The sequence below is a fragment of the Aulonocara sp. 'chitande type north' Nkhata Bay genome, linkage group LG10 (assembly GCF_057382095.1).
Source record: "Aulonocara sp. 'chitande type north' Nkhata Bay isolate Kocher_YH1m ecotype deep benthic linkage group LG10, A_spYH_male_GT1.1, whole genome shotgun sequence".
NCBI lineage: Eukaryota > Metazoa > Chordata > Actinopteri > Cichliformes > Cichlidae > Aulonocara > Aulonocara sp. 'chitande type north' Nkhata Bay.
In genome coordinates, this window is record NC_141353.1 from 1,312,501 (window position 1) to 1,330,747 (window position 18,247).

The 18,247-nt window shown below is 44.6% G+C and overlaps 1 protein-coding gene across 2 annotated transcripts in view; it reads left to right on the forward strand.

The window, feature by feature from the left end:
- camkk1a (calcium/calmodulin-dependent protein kinase kinase 1, alpha a) overlaps positions 1-17,874 on the forward strand; it is a 52,527-nt gene extending 34,653 nt beyond the window's left edge. Inside the window, exons 7-17 of one of the 2 annotated variants that reach the window (XM_086307726.1) lie at positions 1,873-1,909; positions 2,221-2,242; positions 5,339-5,427; positions 6,915-7,114; positions 8,454-8,507; positions 8,738-8,811; positions 10,249-10,336; positions 11,683-11,811; positions 12,648-12,751; positions 14,328-14,375; positions 14,728-17,874. In XM_086307726.1, coding sequence (XP_086163852.1) covers positions 1,873-1,909; positions 2,221-2,242; positions 5,339-5,427; positions 6,915-7,114; positions 8,454-8,507; positions 8,738-8,811; positions 10,249-10,336; positions 11,683-11,811; positions 12,648-12,751; positions 14,328-14,375; positions 14,728-14,800 — 918 coding nt within the window. In that variant the 3' untranslated portion in view covers positions 14,801-17,874. The remainder of the gene's footprint in view (positions 1-1,872; positions 1,910-2,220; positions 2,243-5,338; positions 5,428-6,914; positions 7,115-8,453; positions 8,508-8,737; positions 8,812-10,248; positions 10,337-11,682; positions 11,812-12,647; positions 12,752-14,327; positions 14,376-14,727) is intronic. The other variant, XM_086307727.1, reaches the window with a different exon arrangement.
- Positions 17,875-18,247: the final 373 nt, after the last annotated feature.

The following is an 18,247-nucleotide window of genomic DNA, read 5'->3' on the forward strand; positions in this document are numbered from 1 at the left end:
TTCGAGCCTGACAGACATTTTGGTCACAAAGAGGAACTAATGATTGTACGGCTGTTTAAAGTGTCCCAGTTTGCCATTATATTGAAGTAGTGTGCAAACAGAAGAACTCCCGTAAGAGGAATGCAGGCACCATTAATAAACCTTTGCCTGCTGTGACAAGTCAACATGAGAAACGTCTGTTAGCTGCAATAAAAGACCATTAGCACCAGCTAATGTCAGCTCAAGCTGCTAGCTGTGAGCACAGAGGGCTACCGAAGTCCTCGAGCCGAGGCTGTTTGTTTCCCCTCTGTCAACAGTGAATAATGTCACTCTCTGCACTGACGCATTGTTTGTAGTCTCCTCTTTCAAATCTTTACATCGCAGATTTTGGGGTGGATACTGCACACCAGAGGACGTCTCACTTTACTGGGAAATGGTTGCATCAGTATAGAAAGAGCTGCGCGGGTTCATTGCAGCCTGTTGCCAAATATCCCAGAGTCCAAACGTTATTGGACAGATGCACATAAAAAATACCCCAAATCTGTAAACTTTGTTGTTGCTGCTTCGGCCACGTTGTGATGTTGTCCTTCTGAATGATGACATGTCAACATAGACTGGAACAGCTGTGTGATCACCCTGCTGATGCCGGCGTGCCTCAGCGATAGCACCGCTACGTTCGACAGACGAGGGGGGGCTGTGACTCCTGAGCCGCTCCTTTAATTCTTCACACTTTCTATTATTTCTTTCTTTCTTTTTAGAGAGGTTGACCTTTCATGCTTCCACAGAACTTTATTTCACGAAGCTGCTGGGTTTCTTTTGGGCCTGACCTTTCTGTTTTTAAGGCTCAGCAGGGGGGGTGCACGTCCCATCCCCGTGCCTCTGAAGCCTGTACTGCTGCCACCACTGAGCTCTCGTTATGTTGCTAATAGAGTCAGTCAGCGATGTAAGAGGCAGGTACCGTGAAAGCTCTGTGGTGACGCGCAGTTTAATCTGGGAAAGAAAAGCGTCTGCTGAAGATGTTTCATCCCAGAAGCTTCTTCAGTTCTACTGATGAGCAACTGGTGGAGAGTCCCAGATTCAAACCCTGTGGGAGTGGCCCCCCCAGAGGGTCACGGACCCCCTATTGATCCTCTACGTAATCACACGAGCCAAGCTGTGAAACAGGTGTGGGTCACAATCAGCCAAGGTTTCACCAACCGTCTGCCATCTACAATCCACCCACTCACATCCTTCTGACCTCAGCGAATCAGGTGGCAGGGTGGGGCCAGGTTGGCTGATTGTGTGAAATGGAAGCATGTCAGAATAATGTTTTATTCTGGTGCTCGTGCAAATAGTTTAAAAAACATCATGTCTTCACGTATCGTTCTCAAACATGAACGAACCTCAGCGTAACATCTTCTTTGTCATCCACTCATCGTCTTTGAGCTCATTTGACATTTTGAAGGTGGACTAGTTTTCAAAGGCACGCGTTGTACCTGTGCTGTCTTGTACACAGCTCAACCTTAAAACACTTAAAAAAAGGCTACACGGAGCATTGTTCCAAATTGTCATAAGAATAGTCAAATACAGCTTTTGCAGCGATGGCGGCCTCTGCCCGCGTTAATGCGTCCGTGGTGTTGTTCAGTAGAAAAGGTGTACGCAGCTTTTCAGTCAGCCTGTGTACCTGGTGAAGCGTCGACTGCACAGATATCATTTTTGTGCAAATGACGCTGAGCCACTGTTTTAAATTGTAACTCCTCAACCTGCTGACTGCCGAGAGTTGCAGGAAGCTTTTATGGTAGCAGACGAGTTGTGCAGTGAGTCAGTGAATGCATGCTGTCAGCTCTTTAAATGAAAGCACTGAATGTTTTTATGTTGCTCACCATTTACGCTGACTGTGTTTTGATGCTGCAGGTGCTGGATGATCCATCGGAGGACAACCTTCACATGGGTATGCACGTCTTTGTTTTATGTGTCCAGATACTTTTGCTCTGTTCTTGCCCTGTGTCTGTAAGCCTGTGGCGTTCGATGCGTATGGCGCCGACAAGTGTACGTGTCATTTATTCAGAGATGGTCGTTTCCCTGCAGACCTGCTTAGGGCTGGCGCGTTATGCAGAAGCTCTCCATCAGCAGTGCCGCAGTCAGGCTGTAGAGTAATACGCAGCCTGGTGGCAGCAGCGGTCACAAACAGGCCGAATGAACAAAAGAATGAAATATTTGGTCTCACGTGTTCGTGTTTCCTTCTCCCCCTTTTTCTGACAGTGTTTGAGCTGATGCGTAAGGGGTGAGTAGAGAACCCGTCCTTCTGTCTCTAAATAATTTAAGGCTCACCCACCCACCTTCTCCTCCTCATTTCTCCACCCTTCATCCCTGCCTCGATCACTGCTGCGCTCTTCTTTCATTACTCTGAGCCGTACGGCCGTTTGTTCCACCTCAGGCTTCAAAGGGATTCGTCATTTTTCTTGGGTTTTCAGTTCTTGGCGCTAAAAGCGTTTCACATCCTCATGCATGAGCCGCTCCTTGCTACAGTGCTAAAGACATTATGATGCACAACCTTTTGCTGTTATAACTAAATTGGAGTTGAAGGGGACGGCTGGTATCATCCACATGTGCACGTCCTTCTCAAAAAAACTAGCATATTGTGATAAAGTGCATTATTTCCTGTAATGTACTGATAAACATTAGACTTTCACATATTTTAGATTCATTACACACACCTGAAGTAGTTCAAGCCTGTCATTGTTTTAATATTGATGGTTTTGGCATACAGCTCATGAAAACCCAAAATTCTTATCTCAAAAGATTAGCATATTTCATCCGACCAATAAAAGAAAAGTGTTTTAATACAAAAAGAGTCAACCTTCAAATAATTATGTTCAGTTATGCACTCGATGCTTGGTCAGGAATCCTTTTGCAGAGATGACTGCTTCAGTGCGGCGTGGCATGGAGGCAACCAGCCTGTGGCACTGCTGAGGTGTTATGGAGGCCCAGGATGCTTCGATAGCGGCCTTAAGCTCATCCAGAGTGTCGGGACTTGCGTCTCAACTTTCTCTTCACAATATCCCACAGATGCTCTATGGGGTTCAGGTCAGGAGAGCTGGCAGGCCAATTGAGCACAGTAGTACCATGGTCAGGAAACCATTTACCGGTGGTTCTGGCCCTGTGAGCAGGTGCCAGGTCGTGCTGCAAAATGAAATCTTCATCTCCATAAAGCTTTTCAGCAGATGGAAGCATGAAGTGCTCCAAAATCTCCTGATAGCTGCATTGACCCTGCCCTTGATAAAACACAGTGGACCAACACCAGCAGCTGACATGGCACCCAGACCATCACTGACTGTGGGTACTTGACACTGGACTTCAGGCATTTCCCTCGCCCCAGTCTTCCTCCAGACTCTGGCACCTTGATTTCCGAATGACATGCAAAAGTTGCTTTCATCCGAAAACAGTACTTTGGACCACTGAGCAACAGTGCAGCGCTGCTTCTCTGTAGCCCAGGTCAGGCGCTTCTGCCGCTGTTTCTGGTTCAAATGCGGCACCTGTAGCCCATTTCCTGCACACGCCTGTACACGGTGGCTCTGGATGTTTCTACTCCAGACTCAGTCCACTGCTTCCGCAGGTCCCCCAAGGTCTGGAATCGGTCCTTCTCCACAATCTTCCTCAGGGTCCGGTCACCTCTTCTCGTTGTGCAGCGTCTTCTGCCACACTTTTTCCTTCCCACAGACTTCCCACTGAGGTGCCTTGATACAGCACTCTGGGAACAGCGTATTCGTTCAGCAATTTCTTTCTGTGTCTTACTCTTGAGGGTGTCAGTGATGGCCTTCTGGACAGCAGTGAGTCTTAGCCATGATTGGGGTTTTGAGTAATGAACCAGGCTGGGAGTTTTTAAAGGCCTCAGGAATCTTTTGCAGGTGTTTAGAGTTCGTTGATTCAGATGGTTAGGTTAATAGCTCGTTTAGAGAACCTTTTCATGATATGCTCATTTTTTGAGATAAGAATTTTGGGTTTTCATGAGCTGTATGCCAAAACCATCAATATTAAAACAATGAAAGGCTTGAACTACTTCAGGTGTGTGTAATGGATCTAAAATATATGAAAGTCTAATGTTTATCAGTACATTACAGGAAATAATGCACTTTATCACAATATGCTAATGTTTTGAGAAGGACGTGTATGCGTAAATAACTTTATCCTTTTCATATGAAGCTGTTTTAAAGGATGGATTTGCTCTCTTACTGCCTCTGAGTCGGCTGCTGTTAGCGTGAGCGTCGGGCAGCTTGATGTTCACTTCATAGAGCTTACAGTCACGCTGTTATCTTTGCTGTAACAGGCAATAACAAAGCAGCTCGTTTCACCCATGCAGTCACTGCTTTGCTGCTCTGACATGAAGCTGCATTTAAAAGCCTGAGCAAATGAACTGTAAGCAGAACAAACACGGCAGCAGCCGCTCTGTGTGAAAGCGTCATGCTGCTGGTAATGTTCATAATTTGGTGCTGCAAAGTGTCACCTCCTCATTAACAGCTCTGAGTAACACGTGGAGACTGGTGTGCAGCTTTAGACACACAGAGGGTTTTTAAAAGCATCCAAAAAGAGAGCACAGACACTCACACACAAAAGTACAATGACATTTGTGAATGTGTTTTCCCACACACGTCAGTCATTAATGAGCAAAAATGATATTATGATGTATTTGTAAGGAACAAAGTCATTTAAAAGTATTTGTTGACGTCTGTTTCATTCATTAGAGACAAAGAGGCAGAAAGATTTAAACGTTTGGTGAAGGCAGAAGATGTTTGATCAGATCTGTGATTATTACACAGAAGAGTCAGCTGTTGCTTTGTTGTTTAAATTGGTTTTTAAAAATATGGATGATGCTCAAAGATAACGTTGGTTCTTCACATGTGAAGGATTTAAATGGATCCTCTGTGGAGATGTCAACCAGCCCTTTCACAGATTTGTTCCTTATAAATGTGCAGTTTGAGATGGGATGAATGTGAATTCAAACTTAGTGATAATAAATGTTTATGGAGATATCTGTCTGTATGCGGTGTTATCCATCGGTATCAGTGCGTGATGGAATACGGAGCGCGACGCAGGAAAATGCTGGGATGGTTGGGATGATGTGGCTCCCAGCACCGTCTGCAGCGTCACAGCGTTGTTGAAATTACAGCGAGGGCTTCGTTCGTGTCCTCGTGTGTAACTTGCTGTCATCCAATCAGACGCGTAGCTGCCTGCTGCTGAGCGTCGGAGCTTAAATCTGGATCCCATCTCAAAGTCACATTTAGAGTCAACAGCACAGCTACCAGTGAAACAACTGTTACACATAATCTGCACATTTGTCTGTCACGCTGCCTGTGTTGTGTGTGTCTGCGTGGATTTGCAGCCCAGTGATGGAGGTGCCCACAGACAGTCCTTTATCAGAAGAGCAAGCTCGCTTATACTTCAGAGACGTCATCCTGGGTATCGAATACTGTAAGTACCACGCACCCTCACAAAGTGACTAAAAGATTCAAAGCAGTCATTTTAGCGCCGTGTGAGATTGGCGACCTGTCCAGCTCTGCCTCTCGCCCTGTCGCAGCAGCCCCTCTCCATCTTTGAGCCTCCGTCACTATCCAGCTTCTATTAAACGATACAGCTTTGCCCGTGCCCAGGCCTCGTGTGTTGCAGGTGATTAATTTCAGCAGGCGATGATCTTAATCGTTTAGGAGCAGTGCCGTGTCATCCTGAGCTCCATGGTGGTAACAATGGGACAAAATGGAAAAGTACAGTCACCAGTAAAGCCCAGTCACCCAGTGCTAATGAAGCAGGTTCCTCTGATCACACAGCTGTTTGCTAAGCATTAGGGTTTGTTCCCACTTTAAGTAATGATGGATTTCAAAAGTCCAAATTGTTCCAATTACAGATCAGTTCAACCTGCTTCTGCTGATTATTTCCATTTTTTAAACCTTATAATTAAAACCTGCGTTTGAAAGGAAAAGCTCTTCCCGTCACCATGTTCAGCTGACAGTTATAATTACTCGTTAGTGTTCATGTTGACATTTAATTACAAGTAATATTGAAACATTGTTTCAGTACCTAAAATACCTAATGGTTGTTTTTTTGCAAATCCTGAGGTGGAACTTTGGAAACTGATGAAACAATAATTATAATGAGCTCATATGTAACACTTTGTTCTGTTGTGTGTCAGTGTCTGTTTCTCTCTTTATGTCTACAATGTAACGTAGCATTTCTTCTACATGATCCCAGCTGTATTTTAGTGTGTTCACGGTTGGCAACAAGTAACATTAAAAGAAGTCAAACGGAGCGAAATTCATTGGAACCAGCTGCTGTGGTGAAATCGTTCACCAAACAATATTTGTTCAAATGCAATATTTACAATTTGTGCTCATGTTTGTTTGTTTGTTTGTTGTTATTTTTGTTTGCTTTACATTGCATCCACCATGGCAGGCGTTTACACCGCCATCCAACCAGTGAAAGGTCACTGGTTCCTCTTTGAGCTTGAGCCACATAATATAATATTAACCTTTATAATGCAATGCTTTGTTAAAGATTGAAATAATTCCCAACAATTTTGGCTTGTTCTCGAATTTGGGAACCTCCCATTTGCTGAGAGTATTTATTTTCCTCCAGTTTGAACACCAATCAGGACGCAGGCTGAAGAAGCGCAGCTCTGCCCTCATAATGACACAATCACCACAGTCTGGGCTTTGTTCTTCCCCATGAAGACGACATTTCACCACCTGCCCTCTGCCCTAATGACATGTTCTCAAACCTCGGTGTATACGAGTAAAGATGCGACCTGAGGATCCTCAGGCTGCGTTCCGGGTTCTGCGTTTTTCCAAGGATAGTTCCAGTTTGGGTTTAGAAGCTGGAAATATTCCAGAAAACAGAAATAAGCTTCCACGTGTCCAAAGGGGAAACTTGCGCTCTCTTCTTTGTGTTTTCTTTTTTTATCCCAGTGCACTACCAGAAGATTGTCCACCGCGACATCAAACCCTCTAACTTGTTACTCGGGGACGATGGCCATGTGAAGATAGCAGACTTTGGAGTCAGCAACCAGTTTGAGGGCAACGACGCTTTGCTGTCCAGCACTGCTGGCACTCCGGCTTTCATGGCACCAGAGACGCTGTCAGATGCGCGAAAGAGCTTCAGTGGAAAAGTGAGTGAACTCGATGAACATGAAGAGAGTTTAAAGTGTAGTGTTTGATGTGACCCAAACTGAAAACGCTGAACCCGAGCCTCCAACTCCAAATGACAGCTGCTGAGCTACAATGAGTTTCTGGCGTTTAGCCGGCCCAAGAACAAGGAAGTGATCGACACCGGGATAACGACAGTGGTCTTGTGTTCAGTTTCCATCGAATGAATCAGAAATGTTTCACCTTGTTATTTCCACAGTTAGACGATGAGCAGTTCTGTCTATAGCAGATAAGCTTCCATCTTTTTTATCGTGATGAGGCTGAATATAACGCACAGCCGCTGATTGGACAAACCACACACTGTATATCAGCACAAAGGCCTCACGCCAACATGAGGACCTGACACTTGTTGGTGATCCCACGCACAGCAGCAGCAAATCAAACCGAGTCCAGAGTCCAGACCTGAACCCGGCTGAGGTGGTGCGGCGGGATCTAAGAAACTGATGAAGCCAAACAGAAAACTCAACATTTGTTTTGGTTTAATGACATTGTGTGTTTTTTATTATGTTCTCATACGAGAAACCTTAAAATTGTAGAGGGTGGACACTTTATGAGACACTGCCAGTCCTTTAGAGATTTGTATAATAGTACTTTGATGGTCCTGATTGTTGCCGTAGTCCTTATTTCGGTGAAATAAGCCAATTGTTTTTAACGTAACTAGCAGGTGGATGTGAACGTCCACACGCTGGAGCTGCTGCAGGGAGGGGTTAAGACATCAACATCACCAAATCGTCCCTTTTCTCCCCTCAACCCTCCATCACAGACTTTGTCAGGTTATATTCTGCGGTTGTCTGAAAGGACAGACTGGTGGATTCGCTCAGACGCTGACCATGAACGAGGGGCCGGAGCAGCTGATTACAGACAGAAGCCATCAGGGTGTAAGAGTCACCGGAGTGCCTCCGTCTGCTGTTTGGGGGTTTAGAGCATTTTAAGAGATGCACTTCTAGTTTCTGCCTGATGACTCGGCCTCTGTAAAGATGTGATTTGGCCAAACTGTTTTCAGAGGATGTGCAAATCAGCAGACAGGATGCTTCACGTCACGTCTGCAGCAGTGTGGCTGAGATATTGCACAGGTTCAGAGGGCTGCTTTAATCATCCGTATCTATCAGGGATCACAAACAGATCCGAGCTACAGGGAGCGAGGGGTGGGGGGCACATGTGCCGCTGCTATGTCATCACACAAATTCATCTTCAGGGTATCTGACAGTAGCTGCCCCCAAACAATAACCTTAAAACGACTCTTGTCCTCTACATGTTTCCCATTTATCTGAATAGAATGTCACTGCTGGAACTGTCTTACAGGCGCTGGATGTTTGGGCCATGGGGGTTACCCTCTACTGCTTCGTCTTTGGAAAGGTAAATGTGACGTCTGCCCCACAAGTCTTCGTTTAAAAGCATAGAAGAATGTGGGAGCGCAGTTTTGAAACAGCAGCTTTCTCGTGCTGTCGTTGAATGTAATGAATCCAAGCGGCCGATTGCTGCTGTTGTTCGTCTCGGTCGTCTTTTCTGATATTGGCCCGGTGCAGCAGTCATCGTGCATGTGTGTTCTTGTGGTTTTCACCTCCTTTCTTCTGCTCTTCCTGCAGTGTCCCTTCATTGACGAGTACATACTGGCGTTGCATAATAAGATAAGGACCAAGCCTGTAGAATTCCCAGAAACGTAAGTTTCCACTTTATTGAAATGGACAGTCATCATCTTCACTTTAGTTATCCTTCGTCTGCAACGCGGTCACGAAAACGTCTTCTTCTGTTCTTTTTCCCCAAAAAGCTTGGCAGGATGAACGTCACCAACATGTGAATCAAAACGAGCTGAAAAAGCAAACGGAGGCTTCAGTAGCTACATGAATACAAGGTCAAAGAAAAGCTGGCAGGCCCGCTCACTGTAGGGGAATATCATAGAGCGAATAAAAGACAGATGTTAGGCAGTGGTGGAGGAGGACACGCTGAGAAGGGAGAAGAAGTGAAGAAGGGCGGTGTGAGGAGGTGTGAGGACAGGGCTCAGTGTTGGTGTTGGACTGTGCCTTCCAACAGCCGCGTTCATTAAATCCACACATATCTGTTCTATTCCAACAGAATGTAGCAGATTATTGTTAGCTAAAGCTACTTAGTATCGTGCGTACCTTCCTTTTTTAAATTTGTGTGTGTCATAAACGGTGGAGCATGCACGTCACGCACCGCGGCCTCCATCTCTTTTTTAAGCGTCTGTGGCATAAAGACAATAAAATGCAATTAGTGAAAAAGTCTCATCATTTATTCATCTGAACACTTGAGTACATATTTTTGGCTAACTGCTTCTAGCATTAATCCAAGCTGACTATATATTTTAACAGTTTAGCCCTTTTGGCTAGCTAGTGCACTTTACCAGCTGCTGCTTGTGTCAGCTGGTTACTTCTAGCTGCTAATTTATTTTTAACTAAATGTGGTATTTTTGTGTTGTGGCTGATCAAATATAAATATAATTATGTCTGTTTGTCTATATGACATTACTGGCATGCAGTAAGCCTCCCTTTCAGTTACAGTCACCCCCTCAAACAACAGCCAAAGCTGCCTGAAGGAAAAAGTCTTCATACAAATACAGACCATTTACCGTTTTCAGGGCTGCTTATAAATTTCTTTCACTTAATAGAAAAGCCTTTTTTTTTTCTTTTTTTTCTTTTTCTTTTTTTCTAAGAGCGGTTTGGAATATGTGGGAGGAGTTAAGTAAGCATTTCTTACAAAGAGCAGAAATGACAGCTCTGTTACACAATGTTTCTGCTGGCTTCACTTTGTCCAACATGTGACGACCTGTTGGCAGTTTAATGCCGAGCCTGAGTTTAGACTTCATGTGACCAAATCTTCCAGCGGTGAATAAAAGTTTTGATTCGTTTTTGGGGACGTTTTTTTCCCACAGCGAGTCCAAGAAATGAGTAAATGATCTTTTGCATGTTAACAAACACGGCTTGATACAGGAGACAGCAGAAAAGTCATAATTTCATGCTGTTCTTGTTGAGTGTGTCTCATGTTAAATACAATCATTCGATTTCCTCCTCAGGTAAACATGATGGAAACATGTGGGTCAGAAAACTTTTCCCAAATCGTCATTTTGTTTTTTCTTCAGGCCCAAAATCAGTGAAGAGCTGCAGAAGCTGATCTTGCAGATGTTGGATAAGAACCCCGACAGCAGGATCAGCATCCCAGAGATCAAGGTACCAAACTGATGGATGATAAGAAAACCAGCTCAGATTACTGTCCTTCAGCTTTAGCACCTTCTTCATACTTATAAAGCATCGCTGTGATTTTCTCACTGCTGATTAACACATGAGATTGTGACCTCGCTGTGTTCCTACAGAGTAGTTCTTAGACAAACTGAGTGTGTATTAGTGCCGTGGATGGTCCACAATCATGGCCCGATCACATTCCCACGCCCCACTGTGTCTCCATCACACAATCTAGTCATGAGTCATGTGACTCTTTTTCTGTGTGTTCGTGGAGATATGGAGGCTCTCGGGCGTTGTGCACGTCCTCGTGCACAAACACACGATGACTCAAAAACCAAAAAAAGCATTTTTATTGTGACCTTGCACACAGCGTTGGCTCACCTCGTATTTTAAAAAGAAGAGGCTTGAATATTTCCTGTTAATGCAGCTGTTACAGTCGCATGTGTCGTGTGAGATTTGCATTACCTCGGAAAGTCGGATAAATCTGGGACAACCTGGCATGTGCATCTGCCTGCAGAGCTGTCAGCTGTGAGCCTTCAGCAGAGTCAAAGGAGCTCTGAGTGCAAACAAAGCAGGCCATCCTTGGGCTGCTGGAATCAACTGACAATCGGAGACAAACATGCGGTGAGCTCAGCTGCAGAACGGTGTAGTAAACGAAGTGCCGTCATATCCAGTCAAAGGCTGATTCAACAGTATCTAATTACAAAGGCTGTAATCAGCCTGAAGAAAAGAGGCTTAAATATACAAATACACAGGCGTGACACGGGTATCTGTGAAGCACAGCAGAGGCATCACATGTTCCCATTGGGTCACTAATGTTTGCTAATGTTTGACAGAAAGAGCCTGTTTCATTCGGCACATTTAATCAGCTTATATTTATATTCAACTTTTGTAACTGTCTAAATGTTTGGCACACAGTTGGAGAACTTGGCTTTCTTGCACCTCCAACATGGAAAAAGGGAAATGCAGAGCAAATCCATCCCGCCCTCTCTGCAGCCCACAGAGGGTCTCGTTGCGTGAAGTGGAAAATGCGCAGCAGTGATTGGTCAGTGAATGTCACTTAGGTCACACTGATGCCTTGAATCACCTACGACGTCTTACCATGTTGGTTCTTGCAGAGTAACACTTGTAATCAGTACTGAGGACTGTAATCTGAGGACCGCGCAGCCTGAAACAAACCTTCCTGTAAACGTAGGAAAGCTCGCGTTTGCCATTAAATCATTGCTTGGACACAAGCTGGTAAACTGACTGTATTTACTGCTGTGCGTTTCTGTGAACCTCTGGGTGTCAAGTTATGAAAGTGCCCTATTTCACTGCGGTCCATGCCCTTTCAGATGGACCCGTGGGTGACCCAGGGAGGTGCTGACCCCCTGCCTCTGGAGGAGGACCACTGCTCTGTGGTAGAGGTGACAGAGGAGGACATCCAGAACTCCGTCAAATTCGTTCCCAGCCTCTCTGCAGTGGTAAGAAACACAGAGTGTCCTCCGTTTATCAAACTGCTGCGTGCAGCAGCACTCAGACTAGCTGCTCTTAACAACCACAGCCTTCTGTCTGTTAACCAAAGATGTGACAAAGCGCAGCCAGACAGAGGGGCGGGGTTTCATCACTGTTCAACCATAAAAGAGCCAAATGAATGCATTTGAATGTCTCCATTATGTGTCTCCTTAAATGCACTAATGTTGCATTCATTTGAAAGCAAGCTCACATAATAAGCTGTGCAATCACTGCAGACCCTCAGCCTGGGCTTCTGTTAACTGTGTTGGACATTATTAGTCTAACGAAATGAATTGAATTAGGGAAGCTGAGGACGGTATACTGCACACCAAGACCAGAGTCAACACAGAATAAGTGAGAAGTTTTCCAGTTTAAAAAAAGCTCATTACAGCAGCAGGTTACGTTATATGTATACAGTTACAGCAGTAACACAAAGTCCTCTATGAGCAAGCACTCGGTAACAGTGGGAGGGAAAAACTCCCTGTTAACAGGAAGAAGAGGCAAGACGAGACACGCTGGGCAGGAGAGCCAGAGATTAACAACGAATGATTAAATGCAGAGCGGCGAATAAACAGAGAGTGAAGACGAAACACTCAGTGCATCATGGGAAACCCCAGCAGATTAGGCCTGTTGAAGAATGAAGATCACCTGATACGTCGCCACAACATTAGTAACAATATTAGAGGAACATTGTAACCACTTGTCTGCTCCACATGTTGAGAACAGTGTTTCCCCCTGCATGTCTGTAACAGTACGGCGCCCCCTCTCATGTAACTCGTGTTCGTCCCGTGTTTGTCTGTTTCAGATCTTGGTAAAGGCCATGCTGAGAAAGCGCTCCTTCAGTAACCCCTTTGAGTGCCCAAGCCGGCGGGAGGAGAGGTCCATGTCTGCACCTGGTAGTCTGCTCATGTAAGAGTTCAGCTTCCTGATTGTCTGCAGCTCAGTACTTGCTTATCTTGTCTTTGAAGACGATCTTTTTGCTTGAGATTCTAACGTAGATCTTTTCTCCACACCTGTCTCCTTCTTCTTCAGGTTAAATAGCGCTCATTTTTTGCAGCAGCAGCTGCTGCTTCCTTGTGTTGCCATAGCATCATAATTCACTCTTTCATTGTATGCAGTGGAGCTTACAGCTTGTATAAGTGTTTCTTTGTGTGTTGCTTTTAGCTCTCAAGACTAGAAGGACTCAGCGTGACGCAGAATGAGCTAGTGCCTCAGGCTGAGCTTGATTTGTCAGTAACGTGGATTCAAAGTATCACAGGTGTCAGTGGCCAATCGGCTCGTCCCGTCCCCGCTGTGCATTTTCAACTTGTATAGCCGAAAACAAACAGGCGCACGCACAGCTGTTAGCAGGTGTGTCGTGGGCACCGTGGGACTGTCTTCTGATGATGAACATGCTGCTGCTCGTGGACCGTTACACGCTCGGCCGTCAGAGGTGGAGGTGTTTTCACAGCATATGGATGTTTGAATAATACTGCCCCCTGCTGCACAGTGGAAATCCAACTATATGGCTATCATAGAGTAATGAATACAATTCTGAGTGAGTACAATATGTTTATGTAAAGATGTCAGATATTATTTTATAAACATATGGACACATAACCAAAAACCACTGGAAAGCTCTGAGAGCCTTGATTTCCTCCACGTCAAAGTCCAAGTGGAGCAGAGCTGGTGGGATATTTTTCTCCTTTGATGAGGGGAAGCAAATGAATGCTAACGGCTAATGTGACTGACAGATGCTACCAGTGCCAGACGCTTTTTTTCACCAGGATTTGTGGGGGAAAGATGACGTAGCCGCTATTATATGTTGTCCTATTTTGATGAAACATCACAGGTGGCAGCTTCTTGTGTCCATGGTGACTGTATCCAGGGAAGCTCTGCTGACTCAGCAAAGATTTGAGTTTCTCGCTAAGCTACAGTTTCTCAGGCTGGAATTCAACTAGAAAATTTCCGGCCTGCATGTTTGAAATTGAATGCACCATTAACACCAGTGTTCCCATGCAGCCCACCAAAGTATATTTGGAGACAAATTTTCCCCTTTCTTTCATCCAGGAAAAAAAGAAGTTCATCAACAGCCAGTTTGAGTGGAAAGTCCCGTCGCTTTATTTTGAAAGTTCTGCTGCAGCTAAACCCAGCCTTTTGTGGCTCGTGCTTGTCTATCAGGGTCATTGTATTGACAGTTGTCAGTATCATTGAGCTGCTGCGCTGAGCTGCAGCTGCAGACAAAAGTCCTTTTGCTCTGGTTATCGGCGCATCCTGAGTCAGAGTGTGGTTTTCAGATTCAGCCACAGGGAGGCCTTTAAAAATGTGTTATTTACTTTGCAATGCTACGATACAAATGAAACTCTGAGGTGTGTGATCATTTTTGAAAGATGCTAAAAGTGCAGCTGGACCCTACGTGGTGGGGAGGCGGGTTTCCTCCCACGGGCCTGCGTTCCTTTGTCCTCTCATATGTGACTTGTCCATCTTCTCTCCCACTTTGCTGCAGGGACTCGTGGCCCTTCCGGCCCTCTTTTAAACTTCAGCCCTCACTCAGGTAACACTTCGTGCGAAGCAGTCCGGCCTCTGTCTGTCCCACATCCTCCAGCCGCTGCTCCATCATCATTTTCGATCCTTAAACTTGTGCTTGTCCACATCACGAGATGTGATGGCAGAGCAGCCTTCCCCTGCTGTCGTGTCCCTGCTGCTGTCATTTAAAAGCCATCCTACGTCCATAAAGCCTTCTGTGTGTTTTTGATATTCATCATGCATCAACAACATCCAGACCTTCTCTAATTAGCAGGCTTGGTAGTGTCAGCATTTAGATAATTCCCTCTCTGCTGCTGTCCAACCTCGAATGATCATAAGAGCTGTGACCCGTGTTTGTGGTTTTTCTTGTCTCTTTTTAGAAAGGCCAGCACGGGCGATGGACCCAGAGAAGGAGAGCTGGAGGACCTGCATGAAGATGAGCCCTCCTCTTGAGTCCCAGCGACCCTCCTGCGTGCGCAGCGTCCTCTTTATATCCACTTACGCCTTCATTCACACCTCAAAGTGGTCACACAGTGCAAACGTATCATTCTGCACCTGAAACACAAAAACTCGAGGTTTTTTGTTTTGTTTTTTGGGGAGAAGTTTGTCATGTGACGTACACGCTTGCTTCTGCGCTGTGGAGCTGTTTTATCCTCAGCCGATGTGAGGAACACGAGCACGTCTGTGGATCATCACCGGTTTATTTTGCTGGCCTGAAACTGTATTACAGGCAAAGACAGACGAGTTTTTCCCATTGTGCATGGCGAATATTTAGACCGCATCTTCAGCCCGTCTGCAGCCACCTGACAGGAGGAAACAGACCTCAGCATGTAAAGGACACTGCACTGTCTCCTAAGTGAACTACGAGGCTTTCATTTCATCAGTCACTGTAATGTTGTACATACGTGTCTTGTGGTATCTGCTGTGTTATTGTGAAGACCCTTTAAGCATATCTGTGCCAACCTTTATTCTGAAGCAGGTGCTTCCTGCGCTGCCTTCAGACACCTCGATCGACTGCCTGGCAGTGATCGCAGGGTGACTGCGAGCTGTGTGTTAGTCTGTCCTTCACGCTGCTTCTCCTAATGCGTCGTCTGTGTCAGTCTGGTGGTTCTTGTTTCTTTGATGCTCTGCTGTTGGATGTGTTTGCGATCGGATGGGAAAAGTTTTTGGATGGTGAGAACGAATGTAGTGGAAAACTGATGTTACTCTGTATGTAAGCACTGTTCCAATTTATACGTTATTTATAATATTAATATATTGTAAAGTTCTTGGATGCAGAGCTGATTTTAAAGCATAAATAATCTGCATACAAATGAATCACTGAGTGCTTTGTAGAAGAAATCGAATCACGTTGTTCGTTATTATATTAAGGAGAAGCGTCTGTACCCAAATCATTTTAATGTGAAATGATGCATGCACCTTTACTCTCAGGAAACACTGACCTGCTCTCTTTTTAAACAGTCTGTCACCTGTGTTGAAGCGCATTCACAGAAGAGGAAAATAAGGAAACTGTGCTTCAGAGACAATCATCAAGGATCAGATACATTAGTGATCGTTTCCCCTTCAGCTCTGTCTAGTGGACCATGCAGAGCTGTCACTGCGGCGTCAGGCTGCTCCCACATAAAGCCATGAAGGAGCAGAAAATTCATCCAGAAGAGCTTCAGGCAGACTCTGGACAAAGAGCAGCAGACGGAGGAGGTGCTGGAGCAGGGCTGGTGTTTGTCCATCCGCAGCTGATGGTGTCGTGTTTTTGACTTCATGTTTTCATTTTGTTGTTGCTCTTGTTAATTTGAAGTTTTGGTGAGCTTTTAGAAAAGGACCGTGTGTTTGTGTTGGCACAACGTGTCAGTGCAGCCGCAAACTTCTCATTATAATAAATGGGAACACAGATAATGCACGCGCTGGCCACCGCAACATCACTGTTTCCTGTAAACGTTGACATCTGCTTACACAGTGAGGAGGAAGAAAAATATAAAGCATGGCTGTCCGTGAACACGGAGTTGTGTTCTCGTGATTTTCCATTTGATAACCTGTCAAAGTGCCAACAGTAGATGCTGACGATGGCCCGTGAATCAGCTGTGCACATGTGAACCCTCTACAAATGTGGGCGTGGTGGATAAAAGAAAGAGAGGCGTGTCCATTTAAAGGCGCTTGGTTTAACAACGTGTCCTGGTGTGTTACCCCTGTGGGGGGAGAGCTGGGGGAGCGCTCAGAGCAGCGTTGTCCTCTGGCTGGTTGATGCAGCTCGTTTCCTCCAGGGAAGGATGCTAGCTTAGGCTCGAGGCGTGCAAACGGGATTTCAGGCCGTGTTGTTGAGCCGGGGGACATGACGTCATAACTGACGTTTTGATGTTCAGCTCTAAATGCTGCACACCTTTAATGAAGGCAACCAAAAATGTCACATGACGTCTTCTGTTTGACGTCACCTGTTTTAAACGCTCGTCCTTCTGATTCTCGCGTTTTTATTCTGGGTGTTGTTGTGCTGGACGTTTGTGGGTCAAAGGTACTTTATTGTTGTCTTTACAGCTCTCGACCTTTAACCTGTGTTTTTGTTTATGTTCAAATTCTTGCACTTTTCCACTTAAGTATGTATAACGTCATTATTGTGAGTACGTTTAACACTACTTCGGCCATTAAACACTGTACAGTTTGTGTGTGTCCACCTGTGAAACACCGTATGTGCTTGTTGTCTAATCTCACTGCTGACAACATGCAAAATAGTGAAATACTGTGAAACTGTACGGAGGGGGCAGGTGTGCGCTCAGGACATTCTCACTGATCACTAAATATCACAACAACAATATTTAAACCGTGGGATTTTCCTCTGTGGCCATTTCACGGTGGAAACCCTGAACTCCAGCATAGATTAATCCCAAAATATGTCAGTTTGTTCATACGGGTCTATTTCTCCACCAGAGGTTTCCTTCCTTTTAGATGTTTTTCATCATTCAAAACCCTTGAATGATTTAAATGGCCATGAATCAAAGATCACCTGTGCGTGACCTTTGAAACCCTGCATAATTAGACTGGTGTCAAGCCAGCCTCCAATTCGAGACTTGCAGTCAAGCCAGCCTCCAGTTGATTTTACGTTCCCTGTGTATTCAAAGTATTACGGGAATGGATGTGGAAACCAGATTTCAAAATAAAAGCCAACTTCGAGTGAATTAACAGATATGTTAAGAACATAATAACATATAATTTAGGCTTTTTTTTTTTTTTTTTAGAAACTCTAATGTTACATCTACATGACACAGCCTTGTACCCTAATTGTGCCCTGTCACTATCAAGGCCATCTTATTTTGGATTTCAAAGTAAAAGCCCTGTGAATCTTCATTTTTGAACTACTCTTTCAATGAATTCATAATGCTCTTAAAAGCAAAAGTCGTATTTCCAAATACTATTTGAACTTTGTATCAACACTTTCCAACCGCAGTCTTTTTCACAGTAATACCATATCAAATAAATTCTTTCTGATTTTGCTTTTCATAGTAATGGCCCTTTGAAATTGCCGATATTTGACTTAATCTCCTAACGATTCAAAATGCTCTAAAATGGAAAATTCCTGTTTCCACAGGGTAATTCCACCTTAGATCAACAGTATACAACCCCACAGTGATACCATATCAATATCAAGTCATTCTGATTTTGCTTTCAAAAATAAAAGCCTTTTCAAATTGTCCATAATTGACCTAACTTTCAGTGATTTCAAAATGCTCTTAAATAGAATTTTGCTGTTTCCACAGGGTAATTCCACTTTAGATCAACAGTATACAACCTCACAGTGATACCATATCAATATCAAGTCATTCTGATTTTGCTTTCAAAAATAAAAGCCTTTTCAAATTGTCCATAATTGACCTAACTTTCAGTGATTTCAAAATGCTCTAAAATGAAAAATTC